Below are 25869 nucleotides of genomic sequence, written 5' to 3'. Positions count from 1 at the left end.
ATAGATAAGTGGGGTCTTGTTTCCGTTCATCATTAGTTCATCTCTAGAGTTTCGTTTACTGTATTTTGTTTTATTTTTGGTTGTTTTTATGTTTTTATCTCCTTTGTTAGTTATGTTTAATTTTGTTTGTCCTAATTTGGTTGGTTGATTTTAACTTGTAACTACAGTATTCCTCCGCCAAAAGTCACGATTTATTAAAAAATAAATGGAGTGCCGCCCTCTTTTAGCAAAAAAAAAAAGAGAAAAAGAAAAATGCAACTCCAACTATAGAGACAAAGATTTGAGGGGAGAAATTTTAGTTATAAAGACCTACAAGGGGAATTTTTGTCATGTATACGTTTGAATTTGTATTTGAAGTTCATGCCATAATTTCAAACCAATACCATAATAACTTCAAAAGCTAAAATCCCAATGACATATTAGTGTTTGCACTCACTAAATTCAAATACACATGCTGAAGTTCATGTTCCCAAATAAAATACCAATAACTTTTGTCCAGGTCATCCCAATAGACCATCAGGAGATAGCAAAGAGATGAGATGTTGTGCTTCCGAAGTTGCATTGGCTCCACCAGAGGCAAAGATGGCGCCAAGTCGATGAAGATGATTTGATATGGTTTAGGTAAACTTTGAACCAACTAGTGCAAGGAATGATGCATTGGAAAATAAGGCAGCAACTCCGTACAATTTTTTCATTAAAACAAGATCAAATGACGACACAAGGAAAACCAGGACTCTATAGGAACCATAGACCTGTTATTTTCAAGTATACGAATCAGCATAACACTTCTACATCAATAAATACAAGTATATATACAACTGTCAACCAACAAAACGTTGGTGGAAGTTAAGGCCATCATATGTTCAGCTATTTCTAGATATACACGCGCTTAGAAAGCACTCTTGAAAATCAGAGAGCTAAATTTATATTTACACATCTCAAGTACAATAGAGTAATTTAATTCCAACTCAATCCATGATCAAACTGGCGCGTTAGTGATGACAATTTTAGAGCCCTTCGGATACTCATCTTATCCCTCTTGATGCGAACCAATATGTCATAGACACACCAAGGAAAACTTAAGAAATGATCTCGATTCATTCCCTCATTGTAGCGACCCCAATAACTAGAATGATATGTGACATAATACCAAGCTGATGCTTTAGCATATTCATCATCCTCTCCAAAATCCAACCCACTTCCCTGCTCACTGAACCAGGCCCTAGCTTCCTTCCTCAAGGACCTCACAGTCACAGTAATTTGTTCCAAGTCTCTTCTCCTATTGAAGGATTTTGACATTTTCAAAATACTCCCACTGATAATTTCACCCTCTGTTTTTATCCCATAATAATCCATTAGATTCCCCAACTTAAAATCATAATTGCTTTTGTAATAAAATGCATCAGCGATGTAATCTTCAAACCCATCATATTCCATGTCAGGGTCATAAGAACACCTGGCCGTTTCACAAGGGTAGGATCGCATAAAGCTTCTGTCTGGTTCATCTTTCACCTTCCGAAAAAGCTTTCCAATCACTCTGTGTGATTCATAGGTGGGTTTGTTGGGCTTCTCCATGAAATCAGGATATTCTCTGACATGTAGATGAGATGGTATTTCAGCAGGCAAACCAGTTTTTGGGAAGTCAACAGCAACTGAAAATAGCGCTGCAAGCTCAAGGCATGGATTGCTCATTGCTCTCTCGAGCTCCCTATCTGCAAATACAGTGTGGGCATTTGCAATGGTACCTAAGCTGTCATTAACAATATAGTCGGCAAAGTACTCCTCAACTTCCTGTACCACAAAAGTAAGAAGCAACATTTGAGGAACTACAATGTTACAGGTGCATCTTCACAAGATATTACAATATTTCCACTGAGAGAAGACAAAAGAGTGCTGTCTCAAAATTATAATTTTTTATCCCTGCTAAAAAAATTCACCACTGAATGCTACCTAAACGTATGTGTGGGTGTATATACATGCATATATAAACACATGCAGACCTGAGTTTGGATACCCCAACCATCATAATGTTTGTTGCCCATAATTATAATAAGAGAATGGCAACTATCTCTAACAAATTGTACACTTCACCCAAACTAGTGAGATTCCTTTTCTTGGTATTAAAATTATAATACTAAAAAACCAAGTATTTAGCCAGTCAGTTGTAGGAAAGTACTATAAGATTAGCATAAAGCCCTTGCTAAATTGATGAGATTCAGAATTCAAAACATAAATGGAGGATTCTCTTCTCTATTTGAAGATTCATAAAGAGGGGTAACCAACCGAAATTATGCTTGTAGGTTGTTAAGACCATACTAAGTTATTACCATTAAATTTATTGTACATAGCAGTGATGAAGATTACAAGTACAATATATATAAGAATTAATTTTTGCCTAAAGAATCAGATGGAGAGGGTACTAGGACTAAGCTTCTTCACATGATATATATGTTTTCGGAAGCTACATGGAGTCAATGAAGGACTTTAAAAAGTCACTAATTGCTAAGTAAACCGAGGAAAATATGCCCTTGTGATGAAACTCTACACTATAATTTCAAATTTTCCATTTAAGACCAAGAGTCCTCAATCCCTCCCCATTTTTAAATATGGACTCATCACTTAATTAAAGGAACCTTCCAAGTGATGGTTAAAATTAGAGCAGAGAAAATTCTAGGAATTAGTATCCATTTGCTTATAATGGCATCAAAAATTTTAACAGGGTTAAACAAAAAGAATATGCACATCAAATAATGAGTTCCAAATTTATGCAGTATGTTAGAGATCAGCACCTCAATTGTCACATCATGATCCAAGTGTATAGGTGGTGCAGGAGTGTAGTCCATAGGTTGGCTCTGCCGCGGTGGAATTAGTTCATGGTCCCAGCAAACAAAGTAGATATCTCCATCCAAATCACTCCCCGAACATTCATTGGGATGAGGTCTGATATTACAGTTCAGTTAATACCAGCAAACAATGTTTAAATATAGAAATTTCTGAACAAATGGATGAGAGCCCAACAACCATCGCAAATTAGTATGTATATTAAAAGAAGTAAATTTCAAGGAAGAATCCTACGCAAATGGATATTATGTATCCTATATATAAATGTACAAATAGTGCAAATAATTTTTTGGACAAAAATATCCCCATCTTAAGTAAGATTAATTAAAAGAAGTAAATTTCTATGCTATGAAGAAGTATGAACACTCTAAATCAATTTAGTGAGCAAAGGTATCCAAATATTTTTAAAGTAAGACAAAACATTCCCAAAAGAAATAAACTTCTATACTATATCATAGAACTATGAATAATGTAAATCAATTTGTAGACCATATATTCTTATTTCTATACCATATATAAAAAGTAAATTCAAACAAAATTGGATAAAAATTACATCTAAAATGTCTACAAGTTATTGTTTGAACATAAAAGAATGAACAAACCTGGTTTAAAAAAATAAAATAACAGTATATACATACCTATATTTATACCCATGCTATAAATTAATAAAAGTACATATAGGTAAATCATTTTGTGGAAAAATATACTTGATTTTTAAAGTAATACAAAACACTACTAAAAGAAAGTAAATTAAACCAAAATTAGATAAAATTATATTAATAAAAATATATTTTGGATAAATTAAATGTCTGAACCTAAAGAAAGAAACTTAAGAAACAAAATTAACTAGCAGTGTGTATATGCATCATAAATAAAAGTAGGAATAGCGTATATCATTTTGTAGAGAAAAATGGTAGTATCTTTTAAAAGTAAGACAAAGCATTTCTGAAATTCAAGAAAACTTGATAAATTTGCAATTATAATTTTTATTTTTAATAGGATAAATTAAAACCGGAAAAATTCATCTGATAAAAAAATAAAATAAGTATAATGGTATTATAAATACTAAATAAAGGTATATTCAAAATGAAATACATAAATTCCTCTAACGTCTTTAAAATTATTGTGAAGGGTCTAACATCACTTGGATAATAATACAACTTCTATAAATTCCTTCATCATAAAATTATAGACCTAAATGTACCCAAAATAAATTTTATATTCTTTAAAATTCAAAAAACTGGTTTAGTTTAGATAAAATTACATTAATAAATATCTATTTTGTATTAATTAAATGTTTAAACTCAAAAAAATTAATTAAGGAAACAAAATTAACTAGCAATGTATATCTGCATCATAAATAAATATACGAATAGTGTGAATCATTTTGCAGAGAAAAATGTTAGTATCTTTTAAAAGTAAGATACAAATTATGTGATTACATAATATGCAGTCAACAGTGAAATTATGTGATTGCATAATATGCAGTTTAATATTTTTTAGCTTTTTTTTTTATTTGCACAATGATTGGAAAGTTCATATTTTAGTGAAGTCAGTTTTTTTTTTTTGTTTTTTTTGCACTCCATTTATCAATGCAATGCAATAAACCGATATATTTATCTTCTAATTTACCATATTAAATACAAAGGAATGACTATTTGACATTTCATCTGTAACTGACTAAACTGACTAGTACTGCTTATTTCCATGGCATCAAGAATTTTATCAATATGTTTCTCTTTAAGATAGGCGTGAGCATGAGAAAAAGGTTAGGGAAGCCAATCCTTAATATGAAAGGATCATCCAACAAATAATACCATGGCATGACTCTGCCGCAGAAGTACCAATTGACTGGAAGGTATTGTGATGTATCGTACCTGACTCCCTTTTGGGGAAAAACTACACAATCCACCATGTGGTGCAAAGCTGGCACATCAACAGCCGTTAAGACACGCACATCACCTGGGTGCAAACAGGGGTTTTTAGCAACTACCACCTTTCCCTCAACAATGAGAGTCTGCCGATTTGATCTGCTGTCGCTGCACATAAAGGGGGAATCATCATAACATGCCCAACGTGCACTGCTAGAAAAGTGCACAAATACCTGACCATAGTCCAAGGTCCTGGTTTCATCTAAACATCCCATCATGGATCTTCCATCTGGAAGAAATATCCTTGTTCTAGTCCGCAAATCCAGCAATTTGGATGCCCGGAATGTTTGCAGCATCATTGAGAGGAATGGTTCATCATCAGGCTTATACCCACACATCAGCATTTCTTTGAGAATGTTTGTGCTCTCTCCTATAGGCATTAACTCAAGTGCCTCCTGTGCCTTCAACGGATCTTTTAAGATACTGTCCAGTTGTTTTATGGCTTCTCTTTGCTTCTTTTTGAAAACATGATCCCTAACCCCGAGAGTGGACAAAAGAGTGATCAGTTGACGATTGAGAAAACATGCTTGATATTTGCTCCATGCCAAAACATCTAATTTTTTGTTCTGTGATTCATACTTGGACATGCTCTTCCGTAATGATAATTTCATTGATGACGTTGGGTCAACAGCCACAACACCTTTGTACCCACCATAGCGAATCTGAAATGCCGATGGAGTAAATTGTTTCAAGCCACATTTTACAGCCACTTTGTGAGCAAAATCGGCAGAGATCTTTCCAATTCCATCAGAGAAAACATATTTGGTTCTTACCCCCTCAACCTCTACATCAGGAATAATTTCAATTTCACGCCTACCAACATTCAAAGTTTCTGTAGATGAGCTAAATGATTGTCCCAGTCGGGCAGCATATTTTGCCACATTTTTTATCTGATGAAAATCACCCATCCACGCCCTTATATCTGCAGCAGTAAGCCAAGGTCTTGAGGCAAAGAACCACGCAGAGTTATCTCGTAATTGACTCGATGAAAAGGCAAGAAATTCAAATTTCTTATCACCAATAGCTATGCCACTTCTAAGAGTGGAAAGCACCCTTCTATAAATTTCAGTACGTTTATTATCATTCCCAGAAGATGCTCTTGGAGACAAATCTTTTGAATGCAGTTTATCCAGTTCCTCATCAACGAAAGACACTCGAAGAAAATTATCAATATCATCAGGGTAATTGCGTAACACCCTATTAGAGACATTGACCTCTGGACCACAGAAATATATTTTACATGGAGTAATGTGAACCCTACGAACATATACCAAACCAGTATCCAAGGAAATGGCAGGCGGTTTTGGAGGTTGACTAGATGCCAAGTACTTTCTGTACTGCTCATTGAGCCACTTCACAGGTTCATAACAGCACTCCTTTAAATGGTACAGTTTCTCTAAGGCATGTTCTATACAAACAATGCTTCTTCTACATGGATCAACCAACTGATAAAAACTATAATTGAGTGTTGGCCCAGAAAGACAGCCATTTTGAACCAATAAACAAATCCTGAACAAGATATTATATGGTAAGCTAACTCCAAGAGGTGGGTGAAGGATGGGGACAAGATTCGAATTGCCAGAATATGTTAAGCCTTTCTCCAAAACAAACCACCGGCCATCATCTTCTTCATAATAAACAAAGTATTCTTTGAAATTAGGAATTTGGCTGTAATGTGGAATCTCCATACATAGAGCAGAGGATTGACCAATACAAAAAGATGGGGTGAAGTCAGTTGTCCTAATCCATTGATCATCAGGAGAATCCCTGAAATAGTTGAGACCAGGATCTTCAAATACACTTCCAGGGCAAACATCTTTTTCATAAATCCGAGGGGCACCTAGTAACTAAGAATCAAAACAAAACAAAACAAAAATTGTAAACAATAATCCGTTAATTGTTGCATATATGTAACCAAACTAGTTAGAGCATTAGTACATCTCAACTTTAAGATATATGCTTAGCAAATTTCAATTGCCAAGGACTCAATATGCATGATTGATATAAAATTTTAAGTCAGAAATAATTTAAGAAAAGAAATCCATTAATAAAATTCAATTAACACATGCATCCTGTAGTACTTTGGGATGACATAGAAACTTCAGCTATACATAAAAATATACAAGTGAATTCCATCACCAATTTGAGTACTACCATTATATCTGATAAGATAAAATTTCAATTCCATATAAAATGAAAACAAAAAAAACAAATGTAACTTTAGCCCTAGAGATACAATAACCATAGAAAATAGGATTTTGAATTCCAAACCTATTAGTATTTAGCTGATTAGTGCATACAAGATTAAAAAATTAAAAAGATAAATTTAAAACCTACATGTTTAGGTGGTGAAGGACAAGTATTAGAATTTATAGAATTGAGAGGAGGGGAAGAGCAGCGGCAGGAATACAGAACAGAGAAGGGGAAGGAACAGAACAGGGGTGAGATACAGAATTAGAAGAGAGATAAAAAAGGAAGAAGAAGAAGAAGACAGAGAGGGAAACTGCATTCTGATTCAAATAATAACTGTACATCCACTAGCATGTTCAGCACTTACACCACTAATACAACACATTTTTAGAATGTGCAGCATCCTTGGTAGGAAGCTGTGTGTTTTCATGGTGATTTGCTGATGTAAAGTCAATTATACTCTGTTTCTGGTATGCTGCTGTTGGCCTGTTGCTGTTCCTCTGTTCCACGGGCTGCTATCAGCTATACTCTATTTGCATTGCTGCCAGCATAATGCCTGCAGTTGCTGCCAGCCTAATGCCTGTAGCTGCTGCCAGGTTGTTTATTAAATGCCTGCAGTACTTTTCTGTGGTCTGCCCTGTTCTTTGTGATCAAGTTATTCCTCCTAGGATATTGTAATCTCAGTTCTGCAATCATAGCTGCCTCTTGAAGTTTTGGATTTTGGAAGGCCTAAAGTGTTGTAAGTTCTGGCTATTTGAAGTCCTGAGAGCACTGTTTTATGCTAGTGTCCCTTGCCACAGCTGTTTTAAGTACTCCGTCCTTCCTACATGGTGCTGTCACTTCAGTAGTTTCTGGTTTCCTTGGCATGAAAATTGCTACATAGGCAAATGCAAGGACAACCTTAGAAGCAAGAAAGGGTGTTGGAAATGCTTTTATTGTTGCATTTCAGTCTGGTGCAGTAATGGGTTTTTTCCTTGCTGCAAATGGTTTCTTGGTGCCTTACATTGCTATACTATGGTGATGACTGGGAAGGCCTTTTTTGAGACTATTACTGGTTATGGTCTGGGTGGTTCTTCCATGGCTCTCTTTGGGAGAGTTGCTGGTGGTATCTATACTAAGGCTGCTGATGTTGGAGCTGATCTTGTGGGCAATGTAGAAATAAACATTCCAGAAAACGGCCCAAGAAATCCTGCTGTGATTGCTGACAATGTTGGTGACAATGTTGGGGATATTGCTGGAATGGGGTTTGATTTTTCGGCTCATATGCCAAATCATCTTGCGCAGCCCTTGTTTTTGCTTCCATATCATCCTACGGAAATCATCATGATTTCACTGCAATGTGTTATCCTTTGCTTATTGGTTCCATGGGTATTCTTGTTTATTTGTTCACCACCCTTTTCGCAACTGATTTCTTTGAAATCAAGGCTTTCAAGGAAATGGAACCATCATTGAAGAAACAACTTATTATTTCCACCATTCTTCTTATGACTGTGGGAATTGGAATTGTTAGCTAGATTGCCCTTCCACCATCATTCACAATCTTCAATTTTGGAACTCAGAAGGTTGTTAAGAACTGGCAGCTGTTCCTCTGTGTGGCTGTTGGTCTTTGAGCTGGACTTATTATTGGGTTCGTGACTGAGTATTACACCAGCAATGCATACAGCCCCGTACACAAGGTTGCAGATTCCTGCAGGACTGGAGCTGCCACCAATATTATATTTGGACTTGCCATGGGATACAAGTCTGTCATGAGTCCTATTTTTGCCATTGCAATCAGTATTTTTGTTAGTTTCAGCTTTGCTGCCATGTATGGAATTGCTGTGGCAGCTCTTGGAATGCTAAGCACCATTGCTACTGGACTGGCCATTGATGCTTTTGGCCCCATCAGCGACAATGCTGGAGGTATTGCTGAGATGGCGGGCATGAGCCATCGTATCTGTGAGAGAACTGATGCCCTGATACTGCAGGAAACACCACTGCAGCTATAGGAAAGGGATTTTCTATTGGATCTGCTGCAATGGTGTCTTTGGCGCTGTTCGGTGCCTTTGTGAGTTGTGCCGAGATTTCGACAGTTGATGTCTTGACCCCAAAGGTCTTCATTGGTTTGATTGTTGGTGCGATGCTCCCATACTGGTTCTCTGCCATGAAGAGTGTATTAAGTGCAGCTTTAAAGATGGTTGGGGGGGGGACCAGAAGGTTTCCCTCAACACACCTCTGATTCATGACTCCGAAGGAAATTGTGAGTTGGGATTCAATGGAGAGAAAAGCAGAGAAAGAAGAGAGGAAATTTTGGAAGAAGTGAAGAAACAACTATGGCTAGCTGGGCCTCTGGTCTCCGTTAGTCTTCTGCAGTGCTTTTTGCAGATGATATCAGTGATGTTTGTTGGTCATCCAGGTGAATTAGCTCTCTCTGGTTCTTCAATGGCCACTTCTTTTGCAACTGTGACCGGTTCAGCTTGTTTCTGAGAATGGCAAGTGCACTGGATACATTATGTGGTCAGTCCTATGGGGCAAAGCAGTACCACATGGTCGGAGTTCACATGCAGAAGCCATGTTTGTTCTTTTGCTTGTAAGCATACCCCTTGCTGTTATCGGGGCAAACACAGGATCCATTCTCATGACTCTCGGCCAAGATCCTGAAATTTCAAAGGTAGCCCTACGAGCAACAGGAGCAGTCACAGCAGCAAATGCTGCAGTTGCAACAACAACAATATTATCTGCAGCAGCTCCAACAGCAACAGCAGCAGCTACCCTATTGATGCGAATCCGCCAAAATAACGAGATGCAACAACGAAAAAGAACCCAAGATCATTCTACGTTCGGAATTGAATGATAGACCTCGACCCGTTGTTTACGACAAACAAGAACCTTGATATATATGACTTCAACCCGTTGTTTATTGCGAAACAAGAACCTCGGAATAAGGAAGACGCCACAAATGGTGATGGAAAAAACCATTTGATAAGTCGTTGGTGAACGCCACGGGAAATCCCAATAAGTTCGTATAGTTCTTCAAAGAACCGCAGAGAAAATACTCTCACAATTTACTAAATAATGATCTGCCTCTTTTCATTGTTTAGACGCCTATTTAAAAGGCTGACCATTACAAGGAAAGTTCCTAAAATAGTTACCTAATTAAGGCTAAAATTTGGTAAAGAAATAACTCTTACTTGCCTAAAATAAAAAAGACAATCAGCCCTTTAATTGGCTAATCACATGCCTAAAATAGAAAAGAAAAGTGGGGAGCTTTAAATGGCTGTGTTATCAGCCATACACGCCCATAAAAGTCAAAACAAATAAAAGGAAAATAAATGGCATGCAAGCCTTACAATCAGACCCAAAAAGGGGTATTCTTAAACATGCCAATTTAAGCTTAGCCTTGACCTGATTCTTCTAGAACTTGAATCATGTTGATGAATCTTTGTTGCTCACGTGGGTCATGCTCAATGGCCTCCACGAATTTGCTTGAATCCATGCCTTTTGAATCAATCCATTGAGTACAACTTTAAACTTCCTTGCTCGTGCTCTCGTGACCGGCCCAATTGGGACTTGAACTAGTTCCTTTGAAGTTGTGTTATGATTTGCATCATTTCCCTCCTCTTGAAAAGGATTTGCCCTCAAATCATCACCTACATCAAAATGACTCAGATCAATAACATTAAAAGTAGCACTTAAATTGTACTCACCAGGTAAATCTAGCTTGTAAGCGTTGTCATTGATGCGCTCTAGGACTTAGAAAGGTCCATCTCCTCTTGGAAGCAATTTGGAACGTCTTTGCGCCGGAAATCTCTCTTTTCTCATATGCAGCCAAACCCAATCTCCGAGTTCAAAAAGCAACTTGTGACGCACCTTGTTGGCTTGTTTTGCATACTGCTTCGTTCTTCACTCAATGTTGAGTCGTGTTTTCTCATGAATCTGCTTGACAAAGTCAGCTTTCTTTTTGCCATCTAAATTAAAATGCTCAATCAAAGGCAAAGGAGATAATTCCAATGGAGTTAAAGGATTAAATCCATACACATTTTCAAATGGTGAAAATTTAGTAGCAGAATGAACAAATTTGTTATAAGCAAACTCAACACGTGGTAAACATTCTTCCCATGTTTTGATGTTCTTTTTAATGATTGCCCTCAATAAAGTAGACAAGGTCCTATTTACTACTTCAGTTTGACCATCAGTTTGTGGATGACAAGTAGTAGAAAACAATAGCTTAGTACCTAGCTTACACCACAAAGTATTCCAAAAATAGCTCAAGGACTTAGTATCTCTATCCGAAACAATTGTTCTAGGCATGCCATGTAATCTCACAATCTCTCTAAAAAACAAATCAACAACATGTGAGGCATCATCCGTTTTGTGACATGGAATAAAGTGTGCCATCTTAGAAAATCTATCCACAACCACAAAAATTGAATTTCTCCCAAGTTTAGTCCTAGACAATCCTAACACAAAGTCCATTGAGATGTCAATCCAAGGCTCACTAGGAATTGGTAAAGGTGTATACAAACCGTTGGACCTCACTCTGGATTTAGCTTGCCTACATGTGACACATCTACCACAAATTCTCTCAACATCTCTTTTCATGTGAGGCCAATAGAAGTGTTCCTGCAAAACAGCTAAAGTCTTTTCAACTCCAAAATGCCCCATTAATCCCCCACCATGAGATTCCTGCGCTAACAACTCCCTCAAGGAACAATTAGGTACGCATAACTTATTCTCTTGAAACAGGAATCCATCAAGCCTAAAGAACTCACCACAAGTGGTTTTCTCACAAGTCCTGTATTCCTCACAAAATTCGTAGTCATCAACGTATAAATTTTTAATGTGCTCAAAACCAAGCAATTTTGCATCAAGTGTGGAGAGTAAAGCATACCTACGAGAAAGGGCATCAGTGACCACATTCTCCTTACCTTGCTTATACAGGAAGACATATGGAAACGCCTCAATGAACTCCACCCAATGCGCATGCCTTTTGTTTAGCTTGTGTTGGCCCTTCAAGTGTTTCAAGGACTCATGATCGGTGTGAATCACAAATTCCTTAGGCCATAGGTAGTGTTGCCTCGTCTCTAAAGCTCAAACCAATGCATACAACTCCTTATCATAAGTTGGGTAGTTTAAGGTTGTCCCGCTTAGTTTCTCGCTGAAGTAAGCAATTGGTCGTCCTTCCTGCATAAGAACTGTGCCTATGCCAATACCTGAAGCATCACATTCAATCTCAAATGTTTTCGAAAAGTTAGGTAAAGACAATAAAGGGGCGTCGGTCAGTTTCTCTTTGATTAATTGGAACGCCTTCTCTTGTTCTTCTCCCCATCTAAATCCAACATTCTTCTTGATCACTTTGGTAAGTGGTGCGGCTATGCTACTAAAGTCCTTCACGAACCACCGGTAAAAACTAGCAAGTCCATGAAAACTACGAACATTACCTACACTTGTGGGACTCGGCCACTCTTGGATTGCACATACCTTCTCTTCATCAACCTGTATACCTTGTGCACTAACAACAAATCCCAGAAATACAAGCTCATCGGTGTAAAAAGTACACTTCTTCAGATTAGCAAACAACTTTTCTTTCCCAAGCACATCTAAAACAAATTTCAAATGTACTACACGATTGTCCACGTTTTTGCTATAAATGAGTATATCATCAAAGTAGACAACAAAAAATCTGCCTATAAATGCATGCAAAACATGATTCATAAGTCTCATAAAGGTGCTCGGAGCATTAGTCAATCCAAAAGGCATGACTAACCATTCATACAAACCATTCTTTGTTTTAAAGGTTGTTTTCCATTCATCTCCTTCTTTTATTCTAATATGATGATAACCACTCTTTAAATCAATCTTAGAAAATACACAAGAACCATGTAGCTTGTCTAACATATCATCTAAGCGAGGAGCAAGATGACGATACTTTACCGTTATGTTGTTGAAGGCCCGGCAATCAACGCACATTCTCCACGTCCCATCATTCTTAGGTACAAGTAAAACAAGAACGGCGCATGGACTCGTGCTCTCCCTCACGTGCCCTTTCTCCAACAACTCACTTACCTGCCGTTGAAGCACCTTTGTCTCCTCGGGAATGCTCCTATAAGCTGGTCGGTTTGGAATTGTCGCACCGGGCACAAAATCAATTTGATGTTCAATCCCTCGAATTGGAGGTAACCCATGTGGTGTTTCCTCAAGAAAGACATCCTCATACTCCTACAAAAGAGAAACAACAGAACTAGGCAAAGCTAGGTCAAGTTCGTTAGTGTTTAGACATGCCTCTTTATAAAAAAGTACAATCATCGGCTGATTTGAAAACATTGCTCGCTTAATTTCACTCACTTTTGCATAGAAATTCTATTGTTTTCTCTCTGATTTTCTCTCAATGGCCGAATTTTGATTTTCTTTTTCTCACTCATTTTTCTCAGCCTCTCTCTGATTTTCACTCTTTTTCTTTTTGTTCACTCTCTTTCTTTTGATCACTCTCTTTTTGCAATCTCAATTGATCCTCATATACTTGCTGCAGTGTCAATGGTACAAGAGTGATTGATCGTTGATTAAGTACAAAGGAGTATTTGTTAGTAAAGTCATCATGCTTCATATGCCTAACAAACTACCATGGATGCCCTAGCAATAAGTGTCCCGCTTGCATCGGTACTACATCACACAACACTTCATCTTCGTATTTACCGATTCAAAATGCAACTAACAAATGCTTGTTCACCCTTATCTCACCACTATCATTTAATCATTGCAACTTGTTCGGTCTAGGGTGCTTCATCACGGGTAGTCCCAATTTTTCCACCATAATTGTGCTTGCAACATTAGTACAACTACCACCATCAATAATCACACTACATACTTTGTCTTTGACGTAGCACCTAGTGTGAAAGATGTTCTCCCACTACACTTCATCAACTCCTTTTGCTTGCAAACTCAATGCTCTCCTCGCCACCAATATCAATGCATCAGGGGCTATATATTCCTCCTCGAAAACGTCCTCCAATGGTGGCATGTCGTCGGTGTCGAAATCTTCATTGTCGGTCACAATTTCACCATTGTCTTGCAACACCATGACCTGCTTGTTTCGACATTGACTTGCTATGTGTCCCCTGCCTTGACATTTAAAACATTTAATGTCACAATTCCTAGAGGTAGAAGTGTCGGTTTTACCTTGAGGAACATGGCGGGTGTTCGCGTACTTGGGCTCGGATTTGGACGTTTATGACTTGTCCATCTGCTTGGTATAACTCAGATTCCAAGAGGTAAAACTGGAGTAACGGGCTGCACGTGATCCACCCCCCTTCTTGAGTTGTTGCTCCACTTTGATGGCCATGTGCACCATATCTTCCAACTCCACATAATGCTGCATCTTTACCTTATCTTGGATTTCCCAGTTTAATTCAAAAAAAAACCTAGCCATTGTAGCATCTCAATCCACCTCTACATTAGCCCGGATCATAGCAATCCCCATCTCCTTGTAGTAATCCTCTACACTCCGGCTTCCCTGTCTAAGACCTTGTAGCTTTTTGTACAACTCTCGGTAGTAGTAACTTGGAACAAACCGCTTTCTCATCACTGTTTTCATCTCCTCCCATGTCTCTATTGGTCGTTCTCTATTCCGCCTCCTGTTTATAACAAGCTGATCCCACCAAGTAATAGCATAGTCAGAAAATTCAATCACAGCTAATTTTACCTTCTTTGTTTCAGAATAGTTGTGGCAGTCAAATACGCAATCCATTTTCTTCTCCCACTCAAGGTATGCTTCAGGGTCAGATCTACCTTGAAATGACAGAATCTTCATATTAATACTACCCAAGTTGTTATCTTCCCGATTCCTAGCTTCTCTAAACCGCCCTCCATGTCTCCTATTACTAACAACAGAATCCCGATCATCTTCTTCATCAAAACCAGCTCCGTAAGGCTCTTCATCTTCAACCCTCACTTCCCTCGGTTGAACTCTTTCCCTTCTACGCACATTAGGGCCATTTTGTGGCTGCTTCTCACGTGTATTCTCCATCTGATCTATTCGTTTGTGAACCTGCTCCAGTTCCAACTTCATCACGCACCTCATCTCACTCATCATGGCCTCCATAAACACTTTCGGATCAGCCAGTTCTGTAGCATCTTCAGCAACACTCTTAGCACCATTGTGAGGCATGATTGCTGTAGAGCAAAGTTAGAAAGAAAAAAAAAAAACTTCACAATTCTCTCCCTTATTTGTTTACACTCAAGAATGTGAATCACTCTACACTCGTGTTTCACTCAAAAAAAATACGTGGCTTTTAACCCTCTAATGTTCTCACCACTCTTGCCTTTTTCCACTCGATAATTCTCTTCCAGTTCTTTTGAAACTAAACAATACTTCAAAATTTTCAGCAACAGTTCACCAAGAACTCATCAAGGAATTTCATATTTTAAAAGCAAAAATACAAGGAATACGGCTAATTAGATTTTCGAAAGCACAAAACAACAACTTCCACGAAAAATAATATATATATTTGATTTTGGGCTGAGGTGATTTTCGCGCATATTGGAACCCAAAATGAATGAAAACACCCATATGATGCAAACCATAGCACAACTTTAAAGGAACTAGTTCAAGTCCCAATTGGGTTGGTTACAAGAGCACAAGCAAGGAAGTTTAAAGCTATACTCAACGGACTAATTCAAGAGGCATGGACTCAAGCAAATTCGTGGAGGCCCATTGAACATGACCCACATGAGCAACAAAGATTTATCAACATGATTCAAGTTCTAGAAGAATCTGGCCAAGGCTAAGCTTAAATTGGCATGCTTAAGAATACCCCTTTTTGAGTATGATTGTAAGGCTTGAATGCCATTTATTTTCCTTTTATTTGTTTGACTTATATGGGCGTGAATGGCTGTGTTATCAGCCATTTAAAGCTCCCCATTTTCCTTTTCTATTTTAGGCATGTGATCATCCAATTAAAGGGTTGATTGTCTTTTTTTTCTTTTTCTTTTTTCTTTTTTTTTTTTTTCTTTTTTTTTTTCTTTTTTTTTTTTATGATCAGCAACTAGCTTTTGATAATAACAGAATAAGATTTCGAAATAAACTAGAACAAACAAAATACAAGCGGAAAGGGGTAAAGGAAATTCGGCGAAACTAGGGTATGTGAACCGAATTTGGAAACTACAAGAACACAGAATAAAGAAACAAAAGAAAGGTTTCTAAGAGATAGGCACGCCTAAACTAGAACTTCTGCTCTGATACCAAATGATGTGAAACCACCAAAATAATGAGATCCAACAATAGAAAGGAACCCAAGATCATTCTATGTTCAAAATTAAATGATAGACCTTGACCCGTTGTTTACGACAAACAAGAACCTTGGTATATATGACCTCAACCCGTTGTTTATTGCGAAACAAGAACCTCGGTATAAGGAAGATGCCACAAACGGTGATGGAAAAAACCGTTTGATAAGTCGTTAGTGAACGCCACAGTAAATCCCGATAAGTTTGTATAATTCTTTAAAGAACCGCAGAAAAAATACTCTCACAATTTACTGAATAATGATCTACCTCTTCATTGCTGGTGGTTGACCAGCCTTCATTGCTAGTGGTTTCAAATGATCAGGCCTTAACTGCCATGGGATCATTGTTTGTGATCAGCCTTCATTGCTGAAATTTATTGGAGCAGTTTCTGTTCTTATTTCTACCGTTACCAGCCTTCATTGCAGCTGGTTTCGAATGATCAGGCCTCAATTGCCATGGGATCATTGTTTGTGATCAGCCTTCATTGTTGAAATTTATTTCTTACCAGCCTTCATTGCTGGTGGTTGACCAACCTTCATTGCTGTTGGTTTCAAATGATCAGGCCTTAATTGCCATGGGATCATTGTTTGTGATCAGCCTTCATTGCTGAAATTTATTTCTTACCAGCCTTCATTGCTGGCGGTTTCGAGTGATCGGCCTTAATTGCCAAGAGATCATTGTTCGTGAAGAATGTAGGAGGTTGCAGAGACAACCACTACAACACAATCGGAGGAGATCATTTGATCCCAACAAATTGCAAAAATATCCAGGCAGGGGTTAAGTAGTTCAGTGTCTCAGAGTATAGTATCCAAGCTGGGAATGGAAAATACCTATTCACTGGGAAAACATGTTTTGTATTTTATGATGTAATAGCTTAGTTTAGTTTATATTCAAAGCAGCTGTAAATAATGCTGCAAATCAGGCAGCATGCTGGCACTGAACATGTGCCTGAAATTCTGGCTGCATGTTCCAGAAATTCTGGCAACATTTAGGTGCTAAAAATCTGCCTGAAAAAATGGCACTAACTATGTAAACTTCTTCTATATAATGATAGCAAACCCTATGGAAGGGTAAGATAGTAAGACCAAAAATGTAGAACCTAAAATTCAACAATAGGAGATGGTGCCAAAATGCCCTATGAATCGCTTAAGAAAGTAGCGACGCCATGAAAACTGCGAACCTTAGTAATAGTCCTAGGCTCAAGCCACTCTCTAATGGCTCTAACCTTTTTTGGATCAGTGGCTATTCCCCGCACAAAAATCACAAAACCAAGAAAGAGAACACTAGACTGTAGGAGGTTGCACTTCTTGAGGTTAGTAAACAACTTTTCTTCCCTCAAGGTGGCAAAGACCTCATGAAGATGTATCAAGTGCTCCACCCTAGATTCATTGTAGACCAGTATATCATCAAAGTAGACCACTAGGAATTTTCCTATGAACGATTGTAGAATATGCATCATAACCATCATAAAAGTGTTATGCGCATTAGAAAATCTAAATGGCATGACCAACCACTCAAATAAACCATTTTGGGTCTTAAAGGCCGTTTTCCACTCATCTCCTGATGTAATTCTAATTTGGTGATACCCACTACGCAGGTCAATCTTGGAGGACCAACTAGACTTAGCTAGCATTTCAAGCATGTCCTCGAGTCTAGGGATAGGGAACCTATACTTGATGGTGATTTTGGTGATGGCTCTAAAATCCACACACATCCTCCAAGATCCATCCTTTTTTTGGAGTTAGGCAAGTTGGTACAACATGTGGTTTAAGGCTATGTCTCACAAAGCCCTTGTCAAGGAGTCCTCCTACCTACTTCTTCAATTCAACACACTCTTTAGGGTTCATCCTATAATGTGGCAAGTTAGGTAACTGTGAACCTATAATGAGATCTATGGCATGCTAAATGTCTCGCATAGGTGGTAGCTCATTAGGTAACTCACTAGGCACAACATCAAAGAACTTAACTAGCAACTCTCCTACCTCGGATGGGCACTCACATGAAGACTCTTGATACTCAGAAGGAATCTCTCGAGTGATGATTGCTAAAATGCACCTGTTTTCTAAGCTTTCTCATTCAAAAGTCTTACGATCAAGCAGGTGAATATTTCTTTGAATTGGGGCTTGACGGACTATCTTGTTCCTTAACTTAGGATCTTTGGGGTCAAGCTTGATAGGCATCAAAATGATGTTCTTATCTTTGTGCCTAAACACATAAGAGTTTTCCCTACCATGATTGGTTACATCAGGATCAAATAAGCACTGTCACCCTAACAGGACATGGACAACATCCATCAAGAGTACATCTATAGTCTCCCATTTTGATGGGTGCAAGACACCTCTCGGTAACAGGTAGATTTGTCTTGTTTGATGTTGTTCGCCTTGAAAGGCTAAGGGTGTGTCTCTCCTTTAATGTTTAATCTTCCTAGAGCATCATTGGAGATCGCATTCATGCTACTACCCACATCAATAGCAAGCTTACATGTCCCATCTCCACAATGAATGAAAATGTGGGAAAAAAAAATGGTGGTCCATTTCCACTTCTCACTATCCATGGTAATGGATAAGACACGCCTAACCACACTAACAAGCTCACCCTCATCTCTCGAATACTCAACATCATCTACAACTTGATCCTCATTATCGAGCAAATCATCAATCTCACGCTTTAAAGCTAAAGCTCGTTAGGGATAACGGGCAGCAATATGACCTCTAGCATGGCAACAATGACATTGCACAAATGACCTACTAGCTTGAAGATCATTGGGTCCACTAGAGAGAACAACATGATGGGGCTCTAGTTGCTTCGCAAAACTTTCTCTGGGGTTAGATTGAGGGATAGTAGGTCTAGGGTGAGGAAAGGATTTGGACTCATGTAACTCATTCACCTGATATGAAGACCTACGAGAGCTCTTGAGATACCTTTCGATGGCAAGCACTTTTTGATAGGCTATCGCTAAATACTTTGGAGAGAAAAACTCAACCAATTGATTAACATCCTCCTTAACACCATTCACAAACCTAGCTATAGACTACAATGCGATGTGTAAGCTCAACAACATCACTACTAAGTATCAGTTCCTCAAATTGATCAATGTAGCTAGCTACGGTAGTGGTTTATTTATGGTTCAAGAGCTCAATGAACAACTAGCTCTTAAAGGAAGGAAGGATGTACTTTTCTTTCAATTGTTGTCTCATCACTTCCCATAGGGTAAAAGAAGGCTCACACAATCGTTCCAAGGTTTGTTGTACAGTTTGCCAATACTTCTTTGCCAGTCCTACAAGTTTCATCTTGGCAAAACAAACTTTATCCTCACCCCGTATATTATACCAATTAAAGAAATCGTCCATCTCTGATAACCAGTCTAAAAAGGAGCTCGGGTTAAGCTTCTTATAAGCACGCACATCCACCTTGACCTTTTTTGTAACATCTCCATAGTCTTCCCAACCCTGCCTAGGGGAATGTGGAGCATACCTAAGGCTAGGTTAGTATTCTACACCATTAAAAACTCCTCAAGGTTACCTTCCTCAAACCTAGACACTAGATTAACCTGAGGCTGCAGGGGCTGAATTGGCCTACCGTTCTATTTTGGAGCCGGACTCATATTGTTAGGTACTAGAGGAACCCCAAGAGTAGGAAGGATACCCTAGGCTGACCCTATTAAATATGGGGATTCGTTAGGGTGCCTAATTGATGGCTCTATGTCTTCCACAACAAGGCGTTCACCTAACATCTTAAAGACTTGGTCAAACTATTGTGTGAGGTGCTGAAACTTTTGGTCCACAAACTCATGACGAGTGTTTAACCGGACAGACAAGGACTAGGTGTCATTTGGTGCAAGTTTAGTGGAATCAAGGTCAATGAATTTGTTGGTGACCATGGTTAATGCACTATGCTGTATCAGGAGGACTAAACTTGACTATGAATGATATGAATTCTAAAATTACTACAATGCACAAGCATGAAGCTACAGAACATAATGCATATGAATGCATATGGTCTCACATAACATGGCAACATGGGAATGACTAGGTAAGGGTATGAACAATGATGCAATGATGAGTTAGCTAGGGCAATTTACAGAACAAAGGGCAGATTTTTTTAAAGGGTAATACAAAACTTGGAATTATGCAACTACGAATTTTCCCTAGTCATATACAAACAATAGTTAAGAAAATGTGAGAGTTCATTCACCTTGCCAAAGATTTGGAGCACAAATTGAGTTCACCATTGAATTCCAATGTTAGTCCAACAATTTCTCAAGTCCCTACTCCATATTCTCCGGAAACAGTCGTCAACAGTAAGCTGGAATTGAATCTTAATGTTGATGATGCTTCAAAATTCCTAACCTTTGCTCAGCGCCCAATATTAGGCTGTATTTATCTTATGAATGTCAAACAAACGTGATAGACTCAAGTTTTTCCTCAAAAATATTTTAAATCTCATAAAAGTTCAATTCTCAAGCATGAAGCAATATCCATGATCTAGGCCAAAACAGGGGAACCCAACCTCTTTCTACATCTTTCGTCACCTGCGGGGCTGGCCGCATGAGTGCATAGCTGCCATGATGGAATCTCCAGTGATGGTTCCTCCGGCTGGTGGTAGATCATGGGTAAGGATTCCAGTGGTGTGAGGTGTAGCAAAAACAAATGCAGGATAAGGATTTAGAAGGGCGCTGGGCTGGGGTAGTTTCCGGTGGCAGATGCATACCACTCCCCTGTCATATGGCGACAATAACGTAGGGGAGGAGTTTTTTTTTTTTTTTCCCCGGGGGTGTTTTGATTGTTATGGTAATGGGATGTTGTGAAAGATAGATACAGAACAGAGAAACAGAGAGAAGGCAGCAACACCTAGGAATCCAGAACAAAGAGAGAACGAATGGAAGGATAAAAACAGGGGTAAGATACAGAATTAGAGAAGACAAGAGAAGGAATAAGGAGAAGAGAGGGCGAAGAAGGAGAAAGAAGAAAAACAGCAGACAGGAATACAGAACCGAGAGAAAACAAGAAAGCAAAGGAACAGCGGAGTGAGAACAAAATTAGAAAGAGATCGAAGAAAGAACAGGAAAAGAGAATATATAGGAGGAGGAAAAGAAGAAGAAGAAGAGAAGAAAACATGTGTGGGGGGGGTGGGGGGGGGGGGGGGGGGAGAGCCGAGAGAGACAGATACATAGACAGAGGTAAACTGCATCGGTTCAAACTAACTGGTACATCCCTACATGTCCACCACTTAACCACTCTACAACTAACACATATTTTACAGAAAAGGTCCCCACTAAACACATAACTCACATACCCTAAATTAGTCTTCTAAAAATCATAGTTCCTCCCTACCATCTTTCCTAAACCTAACAGCCTAAAATCGGGGTGCCAAATGGGCCCCTAGGGTATGGTTGGTCCTCCATCATTAGGCTTAGAAACCAGAAGATGATGAACAATTAACAGAAAGGGGGGGAAATCACCATTAACACCAAAACCATCCATGGTTATTTATCAAGTTGTCTCTCCCATATGCATACATGTGTAGGCCTACAATCTAATAGTTTCGTGTTTTGTACATTAGGGCTCCTGTTGGGCTCCACTTAACAACTTACGCTTTCTGGTTGGATCCAATGCTTACCTACACATGGTTCCAGTTCAGGGAACCCTCTTAAAAATCCATCATTCTTCTCTTTCCACAAAAATCCAAAAACTAGCAAACACAACACAGTGCCGCAAACCTAAACCTTCCTTTTTCTTATTTTTATAAAAACTCCAAAACTCACTCTCATGAAATCGAGCACTTTTCTTGAAATTCACTCATCACTATTTAGAACTTAGCTTGAAATTTCAATCCTGCAAATTGATTTTTTCTCCCATTTTATCCAATTTCCTAGAAATTGGGCATCTTGTTGCTTTCGCAATTTATTGATCTAACCTTTCAAGCAAAGGTTTTGAAATTCTTATACATAAATTTTGTTTCCAAACTGGTTTATAGAACACTCTTTATAACCATCCAAATCAGCTTTGGACAAAAATTGGTGGTTTCAATTGATCCTATGGAGTTCTTTTTTTATTTTGGTAATAATAGAGCTACTCCATTAATTACAAAGATGGCAGAATAGCCATTTTCATCTTGAGAATCTTTCTATCTCATGCTCAATGACGAGAAACTTAACCTTCACAACTCATGGAGAACAAAAGAGTAGAAGATCTCCATCTTCCTCATGGTGGGGGAAATTGAGTGGCTCCTGGCGCTTTGGACGACTTTATGGATCTCCTTCAACACCAAGCCCTTTCCCCCTCTTGCTAGCTCCGCTTAGGTTGAAAGATACCCACTGTTGCTCAGGTTTTAAATAAATCGTGGTAGCGGATTAGCGTAATGTCACAATAGGGTTAATGGGACGCAGGGGTAGCGGATGTTAAATTACCGAAGCGGGTGTATGGCCGTGAATTTTTTTGAAACAGACACAACGCTTGTTGCATATAGCGTACTTGCATTTTTAAGCTTTTACGCCCTTCTTAGAAGACTTTATTGTAATTTTTGGATCCTTAGTTTCGAGTAACTAAGTTATTTTTGGTACGGAACAGTTTACACCAACCTGTTTTAAACCACCATTGTGTGTGTGTATTTATACTTCTCATTGTTCTTATATTTGATAATTCTTATGTGGCTAATTAATTTATAAAACAAAATACAATAATACACTTCCATTAATCTTTATGACACATAAGACCTATATAATAATCAAATATAAATCGCTATGAAAGAAAGAAGGTTGGTTGAAAAATATAGTACCATAATATACATTACTATTTATCACAATAAAATATATTCCTACAGTTAGTATTCTTTTTCAAATCTTAGTTGATGCATCTATTGTGGAGTATTTACAGAATAGTAATTTGTATCATTATCATCCTCATTATATTTTTTTTTCCCCCTCTTGCCACTTGGCATATTGCGAATGATAGATGAAAAGGTAAGATAGTGAGAAGACAAAGAAAAAATAATAATTTTTTGGTATAACAGTCCTGTAAGCATTTACCTAAACATAATGCCGTAGCGGCCTTTACGTAACGGTCGCCGGTCCATAACGGCGCTCCGGCATGATTTTTCTTCCCATCGATTCACGGTGTGGAAACAGATATCATAACCTAAAAAATCGTTCGTAACACGTTTATGGCGTTCCGTGGCCGTTATTTTAAAACCATGTTGTGCTCCACTCACAGAGAACAAGTTCACAAGTTTCTTGACCGTAACAGAAATCCACACAAGTGCAGAGGGTCATCACCATCCAGAAGGCCTCAAACTCAAAGGATGGTGACAATCCACACATCATCCACCACCGCCATGATAAGGATCGTAGTGATCCTAGCTCCCCAGCCACTCCAAGACTTGGTCAAGGTAACAACCGAGTCATACTATTCGAATCCCAATTATGACCCCAAAGGAGCTTCACCCAAAGCCTCTTCCAGTCTTGATTGAGCTTTGCCGTCACTTTGGTGGCTGCATCCAGCTCTCGGTTTGCAATCGCAGATGAGAGGTTTTGCAAAGAAGGTGAATGATTGCATGGAGTCCTTCATAAAATATCGTCCAAGAATCGCCAGACCCCAAATGAAAACTGCGACTCTTTATTTCTGGGCCTCCATCTTCAGCCCAGCTAATTTGCAGAATTTTTAGGACATGGGTTCCAGGTCCTACAGGGCCACTCAATTTCACAAGCTCAGGTTCCTTTCCTTCCAGGCTTTACTCTCTGGGTCTTTTCTCTCCTTCACCATCTGTTCGGCCATCTGCCTCCCGCCCCCCCCCCCCCCCTCTCTTTCTCTTCCACTCTGGCCCTTCTGTTTTCATGGACTTTCCAAATCTGTTGTGCTCCAGTTACACACATCGTCGCCGCTCGAGCAGGCTGAACTTTCTGTTTGGCTGATAGCATCCATTGGAGAGCCTCAAAACCCAATTCTGGGGAGTGAAAATCTGCATCATCTCATCGTCACAGCATGCTGTGTTTTGAAGACTGCCCCCCTTCATCACTCATCACCATCCTTTGAGGGAAATCAAATGAGCTGGAGGCTAGGGTTTTTGAGGATTTGGACCTGCTGTTCTACAGTCCCATCCACGGTACTAAAGGACTAGCAAAAAAAGTTGCTGTAACGCTTTCTGAAACAGTGGCCAAAATAGTAATAGATTTGAGGAGTTGCTGTTGTGCCCAGAAATTGTCTTACTTGCAGAACAGAAACTACGTAGTCATCTGTTGTTATTTTACGGATTTAGTAATGCTTGAGTCAAAGAAGGTTGCCAAAAACAACTATTCTGAAAATCTCAGTCTTTATTCAATTTTTCCTTTTAATCCTACACCTATTTGTCATCAACGCCCACCAGCCTATACAAAATACTTTAGTAAAGATATTTTTATTTAAACATGAAAGAATGTAGAATCTTATGAATCCTCAATCCTACTAAGTCCTACTACCGATCCTATTATTACGTCCTACCAATTATGATGTTAGTAGGATCAGGATCATTTTAATAAGTATGTCAATTGATTTTACAACCTGCTGCCATCCAAACCTCTCTTCAAACCTCTCATCATCCTCCAACCTCCGTTCCGTAGTCAAATACAATGCTACCATGGCTGAACTATCAATCACAAGAAGAACGTGAGAAAAAATCCTTCGGTGATATTTGGATTCTAGCATGTTCTTCAATCATGGAAGGTACAGAATTCAGCGGCAAGAATCTGATCATAGATCAGTTGAAAAGCTAAGGACTGATCAACACAACTTGGTGGCCTAGATTTTTTCCGGTCCTGCCTCTTAAACCATCTCATGTTAAACACTAACTATTTGATAGATAATGAGTTTGTCCCATATACGATTCAAAGTGTATAATACTCACCTATGGAGCTAACCTTTTGTCAGGTTGGGAAACTTTCTCATCATTAACAAGACGCGAAGTTTCATTTTTATCATGTGAGAAGCTTTCACGAAGACGTCACGTATGACTGTGGTTGTTCTATAAAACAGTGTTTGCAGAAATTCATGGCTACATGCTATTCTGCATTCTACAAACTAACTAGCAATGTCTTCTCTTCATACCACTCATAATCCTCAGTCTTAGAAGGAGCAATGAATGAATCAATCTACTCGGGCTGGCCACTTCTTTGTTAACTACACATGTAATTTCCAGACACCACAAGTACTTGAGGACTCAACCAGTTTGGTGGCTGGGATTTGTACCTTACATTTACAGGCAGTCGCCAAAGCTCTCCTATAGAGGTCCATATCAGCACACACCATAATCAGAATGAAAACACACCATTAAGATTAGTTGCAGTTAAATAGCACTACATACCACACATCACTGAAGCATTGCCACACTTTGACAACACAAAATAGAGTAGACCACAACAAAGCATTGCAAAAACACTTAAATTACAATACAAGTGCCCTATCAACAAACCTAGCACATATCAGCATAAACAAAATCACAATCATGTAGAGGAAACCTCAGATTGTAACAAGTCTGCCAAAGTGCGGTCTCCTTCTCCATCTGCCCAGTGTGGCCAATAGTAGCGTAGGCCTTCTTCTAAGCCCTATGGTCCTAACTCTTTTAATTTTGAGTCATTCTGTATTTAAATTACTTTTTTGCGTTACTTTCTACTTTC

General features: G+C 38.6%; 1 protein-coding gene across 4 annotated transcripts in view; it reads right to left on the bottom strand.

The window, feature by feature from the left end:
• Positions 1-758: 758 nt before the first annotated feature.
• Positions 759-25869, bottom strand: part of LOC131154350 (RNA-dependent RNA polymerase 1-like) — a 64309-nt gene continuing 39198 nt past the window's right edge. For all 4 annotated transcript variants that reach the window (XM_058107058.1, XM_058107056.1, XM_058107057.1 and 1 more), the window contains 3 exons: positions 4719-6619; positions 2790-2940; positions 759-1791 (listed from right to left, as the gene is read on the bottom strand). In XM_058107058.1, the coding sequence (XP_057963041.1) occupies positions 958-1791; positions 2790-2940; positions 4719-6619 (2886 nt within the window). In that variant the 3' untranslated portion in view covers positions 759-957. The remainder of the gene's footprint in view (positions 1792-2789; positions 2941-4718; positions 6620-25869) is intronic.

The sequence above is a fragment of the Malania oleifera genome, chromosome 4 (assembly GCF_029873635.1).
Source record: "Malania oleifera isolate guangnan ecotype guangnan chromosome 4, ASM2987363v1, whole genome shotgun sequence".
In the NCBI taxonomy this organism is placed as follows: Eukaryota; Viridiplantae; Streptophyta; class Magnoliopsida; order Santalales; family Ximeniaceae; genus Malania; species Malania oleifera.
The sequence above is the reverse complement of the archived record's forward strand: the minus strand, read 5'-3'. Positions and strand labels throughout refer to the sequence as shown.